The sequence below is a fragment of the Salmo trutta genome, chromosome 12 (genome assembly GCF_901001165.1).
Source record: "Salmo trutta chromosome 12, fSalTru1.1, whole genome shotgun sequence".
Taxonomy (NCBI): domain Eukaryota; kingdom Metazoa; phylum Chordata; class Actinopteri; order Salmoniformes; family Salmonidae; genus Salmo; species Salmo trutta.
This window is the reverse complement of record NC_042968.1, coordinates 21,817,412-21,827,402: the sequence shown is the minus strand read 5'-3', so window position 1 is coordinate 21,827,402 and position 9,991 is coordinate 21,817,412. Positions and strand designations below refer to the sequence as shown.

The 9,991-nt window shown below is 43.0% G+C and overlaps 1 protein-coding gene across 1 annotated transcript in view; it reads right to left on the bottom strand.

Annotated features, from left to right (window-relative positions):
• Positions 1-5,986: 5,986 nt before the first annotated feature.
• LOC115203174 (protein FAM92B-like) overlaps positions 5,987-9,991 on the bottom strand; it is a 4,102-nt gene continuing 97 nt past the window's right edge. Inside the window, exons 1-9 of the mRNA XM_029767602.1 lie at positions 9,878-9,991; positions 9,200-9,434; positions 8,334-8,402; positions 7,944-8,045; positions 7,657-7,662; positions 7,353-7,457; positions 7,043-7,156; positions 6,796-6,927; positions 5,987-6,619 (exon numbers count right to left, since the gene is read on the bottom strand). The exon at positions 9,878-9,991 is cut by the window's right edge and continues 97 nt beyond it. Of these exons, the coding sequence (XP_029623462.1) occupies positions 6,473-6,619; positions 6,796-6,927; positions 7,043-7,156; positions 7,353-7,457; positions 7,657-7,662; positions 7,944-8,045; positions 8,334-8,402; positions 9,200-9,434; positions 9,878-9,897 (930 nt within the window). The 5' untranslated portion in view covers positions 9,898-9,991 and the 3' untranslated portion in view covers positions 5,987-6,472. The remainder of the gene's footprint in view (positions 6,620-6,795; positions 6,928-7,042; positions 7,157-7,352; positions 7,458-7,656; positions 7,663-7,943; positions 8,046-8,333; positions 8,403-9,199; positions 9,435-9,877) is intronic.

The following is a 9,991-nucleotide window of genomic DNA, read 5'->3' as shown; positions in this document are numbered from 1 at the left end:
TGCCCTCAGGCCCCTACTCCACCACTACCACATATTCCATGTAGTCATGGCACTATGTAGTACTGTGTGCCCTCAGGCCCCTACTCCACCACTACCACATATTCCATGTAGTCATGGCACTATTTAGTACTGTGTGCCCTCAGGCCCCTACTCCACCACTACCACATATACTCCACCACTACTGTGCGCCTTCCATAGTCTGTTCTGGACTTGGGGACTGTGAAGAGACCTCTTGTGACATGTCTTGTGTTGTATGCATGGGTGTCTGAGCTGTGTGCCAGTAGTTCAAACAGACAGCTCAGTGCATTCAACATGTCAATACCTCTCATAAATACAAGCAGTGATGAAGTCAATCTCTCCTTCACTTTGAGCCAGGAGAGATTGATATGCATATTATTAATATTAGTTCTCTGTCTACATCCAAGGGCCAGCCGTGCTGCCCTGTTCTGAACCAATTGCAATTTTCCTAAGCCCTTTTTGTGGCACCTGACCACACGACTGAACAGTAGTCTAGGTGCGACAAAACTAGTGCCTGTAGGACCTGCCTTGTTGATAGTGTTGTTAAGAAGGCAGAGCATCGCTTTATTATAGGCAGACTTCTCCCCATCTTAGCTACTACTGCATCAATATGTTTTGACCATGACAGTTTACAATCTAGGGTTACTCCAAGCAGTTTAGTCATCTCAACTTGCTCAGTTTACACATTATTTATTACAAGATTTAGTTGAGGTTTAGGGTTTTGTTCCAAATACAATGCTTTTAGTTTTAGAAATATTTAGGGCTAACTTATTCCTTGCCACCCACTCTGAAACTAACTGCAGCTCTTTGTTGAATGTTGCAGTCATTTCAGTCACTGTAGTAGCTGACGTGTATAGTGTTGAATCATCCGCATACATACACACTCTGGCTTTACTCAAAGTCATTGGCGTGTCTAAACAGCTACCCTGGAGAATCCTGATTCTAACTGGATTATATTTGAGAGACGCCATCCCCGTCCACAATGCCCTAGCAAACCCGAAACCTTCTTGAAGGTAACAGCGCTCACTGTTGCCCCTAGTGACCGGTTTCAACATATTTTCCCGAAGTCCTCAGACATGGATGGTGAATACTGACTTGTATCACGGCCTGGCTGCAGATATACAGTACACCTCTCCATCTCTTCTCTCGATAACCCCCCTCCTCTCTCCCCTGTTCTGCCCCCCCCCCTGTTTGTCACCCACATTTCTCTCATTCTCTGTCTCCCTCTCTACCTTTCCCTCCCTCCCTCCCCTCTCCAATCACACAGATTGGGTCACGTGCAGTGTGAGTGTGACCAGTGATGCTCTGGCCTGTGGCCCACACACAGCTCTGCTACACATATCCCAGTCAGTCTGCATGATTTATTCATAAGATTTAAAAAGAGGGATTCTTTACACATACATACCTACATACCTCACAAATGGCACACACTCCCCTGTGTGTGTGTGTGTGTGTGTGTGTGTGTGTGTGTGTGTGTGTGTGTGTGTGTGTGTGTGTGTGTGTGTGTGTGTGTGAGAGAGAGAGAGAGAATGCACGCATGTGTGTGTCCATTAACTCTGATGTGACCGAGGGTACTGCTGCCTATTCAGATGGTTAACCTGATGCCATCTGTTCAGGTAAAGGATGTGATCTATTAAAAGGGACAGAGCGACTCATTGGTCTGAGACTCTCTGTTGTTTTAGGTGTGTGTGAGTGCAAGTCTCCCTGAGTATGCAACGTATGTCAATGTGAGTGTGTGTTCCTGCATGTGTGTCACAGTATTCTCCAGGGTTAGCATGCTGATGTTCACTCTCTGCTGCCCTCTCCTGGTAAAATGTGTTAATACCCAATCCACTCCTTTCACTGGGGTTCAACATGAATGACCAGTAGATGTTGTTTACCTGATTCAAAGACAAACCAAATATACAGTATAAGAATGGCAAACAACTTAAACTTCTTTCTTTTTAATGTGTCAAATGTCATTTGGATGTAGACCCTGTCCTTCTAAGGTTCCTGTGATGACTCCAGTGGAGGACAACCCATAATAATGGCTGGAATGGAGTGAATGGAATGGCATCAAACACATAGAAACCATGTGTCTGATACCATTCCACTGATTCCGCTCCAGCCATTACCACGAGCCTGTCCTCCCCAATTAAAGTGCCAGTAACCTCCTGTGGATGACTCTTGTTAGCCTGAGAATGCTAGCATATTTCACCCTTGTCCATATAATGCCTTCAGAAAGTATTCATACCCCTTGACTTATTCCACATTTCGTTGTGTTAAAGCCTGAATTCAAGACAGATTCAATAAATGTTTTTGTCACCCATCTACAGCCCACAATGACAACGTGAAAAATAGTTTTTAGACATTTTAGCAAATGTATTTAAAAATGAAATACATTTATATGCAATTTAAATAAGTATTCACACCCCTGAACAATACATGTTAGAATCCCCTTTAGCAGCGATTACAGCTGTGAGTCTTTCTGGGTAAGTCTGTAAGAGCTTTGCACACCTGGATTCTACAATATTTACACATTGTTCTTTTCAGAATTCTTCAAGCTCTATCAAATTGGTTGTCAATCATTGCTAGACAACCATTTCAAGTCTTGACATAGATTGTCAAGTAGATTTAAGTCGAAATAGAACTCGGACACTCAGGAACTTTCACTGTCTTCTTGGTAAGCAACCAACTCCAGTGTAGATTTGGCCTTGTGTTTTAGGTTATTGTCCTGAATTCATCTCCCAGTGTCTGGTGGAAAGCAGACTGAACCAGGTTTTCCGTCTAGGACATAGCCTTTGCTTAGTGCCATTCCGTTTCATTTTTATCCTGAAAAAACAGTTCTTAACGATTACAAGATTACAGCCACCACTATGATTGAAAATATGGAGAGTGGTACTCAGTAATGTGTTGTATTAGATTTACCCCAAACATAACACTTTGTATTCAGCACAAAAAGTTTTGGCACATTTTTTGCAGTATTCCTTTAGTGTCTTTTTGCAAACTGGATGGATGTTTTGGAATATTTTTATTCTGTACAGGCTTCCTTCTTTTCACTCTCAATTAGGTTAGTATTGTTGAGTAACTGCAATGTTGTTGATCCATCCTCAGTTTTCTCCTTTCACAGCCATTAAACTCTGTAACTGTTTCATGATGAAATCCCTCAGCGGTTCCCTTCCTCTCCTGCAACGTTAGGACGGACGCCTGTATCTTTGTAGTGTTTTTTTTCTTTTATCCATCTACCAATAAGTTCCCTTCTTTGCGAGGCATTGGAAAACCTCCCTGGTCTTTGTGTGTCACAGGGGTCGTTGAATGGAGACCAAGGCGCAGCGTATAAAGTGCTCATTCTTAATTCTTGAATGAATACACCTTAACAAAAGCAACAAACGACGATAACAGTTCCGTCAGGTACACAAGACTAAACGGAAACAACTACCCACAAACCCCAAAGGAAAACAGGCAGCCTAAGTATGGCTTCCAATCAGAGACAACGAAAGACACCTGCCTCTGATTGGAAACCATACCCGGGCAAACATGGAAAAACAACACATAGAAATAGAAAACTAGAACACTCCCACATAGAAACAGAAAACCCAAAAACCCACACAAAACAACCCCCTGCTACGCCCTGACCATTTTACTATGGCAAATGACCTCTTTACCTGGTCAGGACGTGACATTGTGGTTGAATCTGTGTTTGAAATTCACTGCCCGACTGAGGGACCTTACAGATATGTGTGGGTTACAGAGATGAGGTAGTCTTTCAAAAATCATGTTCAACACTGTTATTGCACACAGTGAGTCCATGCAACTTATTATGTGACTTGTTAAGCACATTTTTACTCCTGAACTTCTTTAGGCTTGCATAATAAAGGGGTTGAATACTTATTAACTCAAGTAATTTCAACTTAAAATGTTTTATTCATTTGTAAAAGTTGCGAAAAACATAATTCCACTTTGACATTGAGGTATTGTGTGCAGTCCAGTGACCCCAAAAATCTCAATTTAATCCATTTTAAATTCAGAATGTAACACAACAAAATGTGAAGACTTTCCGAAGGCACTGTGTGACAATGTACCTTACGTCTCAGATGCTTAAGCAGTCAGTGGATTGGAGAATATTATAGCCAGGAATGTGTGCCTGAGGGCAGGAGAGAGGAGCAGGCGAGAGCCCTTGAGCAGCAATGAACAAACAGTAGGCCATGATAACCATAATAGCAATGCTAGAGATCAGAGATATAATGATTAGACCTCTGATATTCACAGTACATGGAGAGATCACACAGACGTCCACAGGTCAGGTGTCTTTTAGAATAAGAGCACCGCTGCCTCTCCCTCTCACTGTGGTGCCTGAAACCCAGAGGTCCCCAGGTGCATCTCCAATGGCAACAGCCACAGTGGTGTCACATCTTTGATACCAATACACATACACACTCAGGTCATACATGAACGAACACACACAGATGATCTCCCTCTCTCGCTCTCTCTCGCTAAATGCATGGCACTGTTGCTACGGTAACCTCCTCCATAGTAGGTGAATCTATATTCAGTAAGAGGGTCAATGGAGGGTCATGCTGGCAGCTTAGCTCTCATACTATCTGGTTATGTAAAGCCCGTCACCACTCCATCATAAGGAGCAGATGGGACACAGCCTGCGCATTTTAAATAGCACATGCAATGCTACACATTTAGCCAGTGAGAGTATTATGTGCATGGTATTACTTATATGCATAGCCTTGTCAAATTCACAAAATACAATATTTAGTCCCTAGAACCTTATATGTGAGCTAGAAGTACCTAGGAATGGTCTTTGGCTAGAGATGAATGCTGAGCTTCTGGTTTTGGCCCCGGTGTCTTTATGGGGATACAGGATGGCTATAGCGTGGTCTGTGTGCAGTGTTATTTCAGCTGGCCTGCCCTAGGGAGGGAACAGACAGATCAGCCAGGAGGATATCTCTGTAATCTCACCCAGCACCTGAGCCCAGAGGCTAAGACTGGCTAACAGACGGGCAGACAGGGGGCTCCAGATATATCATGGTGCAGAGAGTGACAGAACACCACAGCCTTGGTCCAGCTCTTTGCAGAGTACCACTGATCTTAGAACAGTGAGTGTTAATGCTGATAACTGCAGATCTTTGATCTTTACGAATTTTACATCTGATAACTGTTCTGATCTCCAAAGAATATGATAGAGTGTGTGCATCTCAGAGTGATACCCAAGATGCACCAAGCTCACGAGGAGGTACAGGTGATGCCTCTGCCATGTCCTCGTGTGTTTGAGTGTTTGTGTTTGAGTATAGAGTACAATGGATTGCCTCAGATATTTCTGGGAGGGATAAGGGGAGGTTTCACCCTGAGCTTATTGCCCTGGCACGCTGCTCTGTCACACTGTTGTGAAACAGAGACTCTGAGTTACTGTACATCTGCAAATGGAAAAACCATGTCTTCTCCCTGTTTGACCCTTTAGCTTACAGTGAATAACCTCAACATCACCAAACAGCTGCTCTTTCACCACTGCAGCTCTCTAAACTTAGTTTCACCATCTTCCTGATTCCACAGGCAAACTACCCAGGCGACATTGATATCTCAAGCATTCATGTCTGTTATCCAACCAAGCCCAATGATTGGTTGCTTCCAACTGCATTCACCCCCCAACAGTTTGTCAAGCGTATAACTCCTGTGAGAGTCAATCTCAGTCAGCAGAGGTAAAGGAACCAGGGCCATGCTTTATGACAAACTCAACAGCCTGAACAGAACAGAATGCCTGAGTGTGATAAAGAAAGCCATTGGTGAAAGCCAAACAGTGTTATCCTGTCTAGCATGTCAGTGGTTTAGCTGCAGTGTGCACAGCAGTAATCCTTCATTGGGCTGGCAGAGTGTGATCCCACTGCCAAGCTGTTATTGCATTCATCTGAGAAAACAATATTGTTCAGTCAATGGAAGTCAGTAGGCTATTACCAATGAGTTCATTTCCATGGAAACAAGATGATGATGAGAGTTCTCATTCAGGTTTAATGCAAATGGATCCATTTATTTCATATGTTTACATTTATATCTAGGAATATACAGAACAGAAATAACAACCATTACTGAACATTGATTTGTTTTTCATTATAAAATGTGAACACATTATCACTCCTCAGCTATACCTCAGATATGGCTGATTACAAATGACTGCAGTCTGTCTTAAGTGCCAAATGCCGCCATTGACAAAGCATTATTTGCAGAACAATTTACTGCAAACCCTGTATAGGAACACGTCTGCACAGTCATCAACAGATCTATTGCAGTACAGTACATACCCTGAGTATTGACTTTACCTGACAACAGACACTGACTACATATTCTCATCTGTCAGCAGATCTATACGGATATCTGAATGTGTGTGTACATGTGTGTGAAGAGACGCACTGTCTTTCTCTCTCTGTTTGTGTGTCTTTGTGGGTGCATTTGTGTGTGTACCCCCAATCTATCAGTTCTTCTGCCTGAGTATTTGGGCGTATTGAGAGGCGTAGGATTGCCTGCTCCACTGAGCCTCTATCTCTGACTCATACTCCTCCTCTTCATCCTCCTCCTCCTCCTCTACAACCCTCTGGCGCTGCAGGATGCTGCTACGGGACTGTGAACAGGAGATGGGTTAAAGACTTGGAACAGTCTTGTAAAGGAAACGAAATATGTCTGTCTGTACAGGTCAGTAATGACTGTTAACCTTATCAGTGTATGTTTCTCTCGTTCATTCATTATTGTAGGGGTCTATGTTTTTGTCTGTAATGCTAGCAGCAGATGCAATCTTACCTTCTTGGCTGATTCAGCAGTGTGTTTGAGGCTGGAGCCCAGGGTGGGACTAGGCTGGTGGGCCATAGAGGAAGGCAGCAGGGTCTGGTTGTCCAGAGGGCCGTCAGACACCCTGATCCTCCCAGTGAACAGCTGTAGAGACCGGGGAGATGATCAGCCCTGTAGCCCCATAACTGGAACTCTCACCTCTCAGTCAACTTCTAGGTCTTTAAATATCTATTGTGTATGTGTGTTGTGTGTGTCTAACCTCCAGGTCCTTGTCTATGTCCATGCTGTCCAGGTTCTGGAAGGTGTGTGTGTAGACCTCAAGAGCCTTGGCATGGAACACCATCTCCACTGTGATGAAGTCTGTGAAGATCCTCTGGAAGAAGACATAGTATTATTGTCACTGTAAGAGGATGGGCATTCCTGAGTATGACTGGAACACGTGCGAGTGTGTGTGTGTGTTTGTGTGTTTTCGTGTGTGTGTTTGTGTATGTTCTGGTTTATTTGTGTGTGCGTCCATGTTTGTATGTGTGCTCGTGTGTGTTTGTGTTGTGTTGTGGTTTAAGACCAACCTTGATGTCCTCCAGTTTCTGTCTCTGGAAGTCACTGATTGTCTCCTCCAGTTGTCTGGTGCTGCGGTGAGCGTTGTTGGTCGCCTTCTGAGCATTCACGTCTGCCTGAAAATCAAACAGCAAAGGAATACTACAACTGTACTAGAAACTTGAAAGAGATATATATATTTTTTTATGACCGCTACCAAAACCTCTGGTGGTTCACCACATAACAAGATCTCATCAATGCTCAGATATCTGCATCTTTGTAGTGTTGAAGGTGTTGTTGACGTGACAGGGGGAGGTTCCAGAGAAATCATGTTACCTGTGACTGAAAACATTGGATAAGGTATTGAGGCATGACTAGAATAGAACATCTACATTTCTAAAACATCTCAGAGACCAGGTTAGCTGATCTGAACCTGTCACTCAAAGTACCACTCATAGAATAAATATGGCTGACAAACAATCGTTTGTCACGGGCAGTACGTTGTATTTTTAAATTCTGTGTCTTGACATAAGGATTGTTGATGTGAATACTATAATCATGCTGGAATTATGCCAGTCTTGTAGAGTTATATGCAGATATGAATAGACTGGGAGAAAGGATACAATTCTTTGTCTATCGGAGGGATTCTTCTGTTGGAGTTTCTCCAGTTTCTGCAGCTCTTTCAGCGCTCTGTCCCGATCAGCATTGAACCTCTTCAGATCCGCCTGTATGTCAGAGATATGACCAGTCCATGAAGCTTCAAACACACGGTCTCAGAAGAGACTGCCTATTCATTCACTGCCATTGTTCTGCCATGAGAGGCTGTGAAGAGTGTGTGAAGTGACAATGAGAGAGAGACAGAGAGTGAGAGAAAGAGACAAAGATAGTGTGTGTGTGTGTGTGTGTGTGTGTGTGTGTGTGTGTGTGTGTGTGTGTGTGGGAAGATCTGTATTTTGTCTGGTAATTACAGTATGAAATCTACAGTCTGTTCGTTTCCATGTGTGAGGACTTACTCTCTTGTTTTCAACAATATCTCCGTAGGCTTTGAGGGGAGTGACGACTTTGATCTCCAGCCTCTCTACCTGTCAGGGGTAGAGACAGTAAACAGACTTTCATCTTCAAAACAACAGTATTTCAAGGTGTGAGAAACAAATTATTGTGTTTTTGCTGGGTAAAAATGGCTCGAAACCAACACTGTCTTTGCCCACTATATACAGTACTGAGTGACTCCCATAATGCCTTTATCTACTGTTATGATGTTTCATTAACCCTTACACTAACCTGGTAGATGCACCATGGCCACCCACGTCCTCTACCACTAATACCAGCATCGGGGAAGCTACTCTAAAAAAAATAGTTTACAAAGCTACCAATTACTTCACACTGGAAGAGGTTAACCTACACTAAAGCTACCCTGAAGAAAATATAGTTTAATTAACTAACGTTTCTTTGAGAAAGTAGTTCACTACATCCAAACTACTTTGTTAGAAATTATCATATCTAAATCTGAAATGTCATAGACTACAAATTGCAATAAAAATCAAATCAAATCAATAACAGACCACTCTGGAGTCAGATGAACAGAATGTGTAATTAAGCCTATACACAAAAACTCTGAAGTCTGATGCTGAAAAATAAAGGAAATTATTGCCTACTTTAGCCATATTTTATTTCATTTTTGCAAAAAACGTAGTGTAATTCCAGTAGTTAGCTACACCACTAAATGGCAACAACAAAAAATGACCTACTGAAAACCCTACCAAGAATATAATTTAGTTCAACTACCACAAAGCTACTGCAAAAGTAAGTTATATTACTAGTTTAACTAGCCGATATGTAGTTCACTACTCCACAACAGCCCTGACCTCTCACCCCTCACCTCAGCCTGGCGGTAGTCCTGCACCATGGCCAGGTCTTCAGCCAGGTTCTTCAGACAGGTACGGAGCTCTGGGTCCTCAGTATTCGAGAAGTCATTGAGCTGTCTGACCAGCATGTCAGCCTGGTCCCTCAGCTTGGCTGTCTTCCTGGTGTAAGAGGCCAGCAGGCTGCAGAACTGACCCAGGTACTTCTCAGCATGGCTCACTGTCAGCTCCATGCTCTTTATCTGTCTGTCTCTGGACAAAAGATGAAGAGTTATGAAGAGTTATGAAGAGTTAGGGGTTTCAGCTAACTATATATCTAAAGGAAGTTTTAGGGTCGTGTTTGTGATAAACGCTAGATGAGCCAAACAACAGTACACATCCCTTTAGCATGATTATATCTGTGAGACAGGTGCGTTTCCAAAGGCACACTCACATGAGATAAAGTATTCCCATAGCGCAATCTTCTCCATACATAATCTAGGCCCATTTACCACTTTAGCCGTGGTTTCCACACATAATTGTGGAATGGCAGTATATAGTGAAACATGACATGGTTAGCTATAGAACTAGTACTGCATCAAACACACCCTGCATCAAATACTGTGGTTTCTGAAAGCAGTATAGCTAACCAACACAGGTGTTACCAAGTAATATTGGTACATTAAACCATATATGCATGTAACGCGGGCACCTACCTTGAGAAGATGGTGTTCATGTTGGATTTGCTCAAGCGTCACTTCACCTCACTGTTTAGCTGCGTTATTTGCCATAGCCAAGCGCTCGCCTGCCCCAGGTTACCAGCTAGTTTA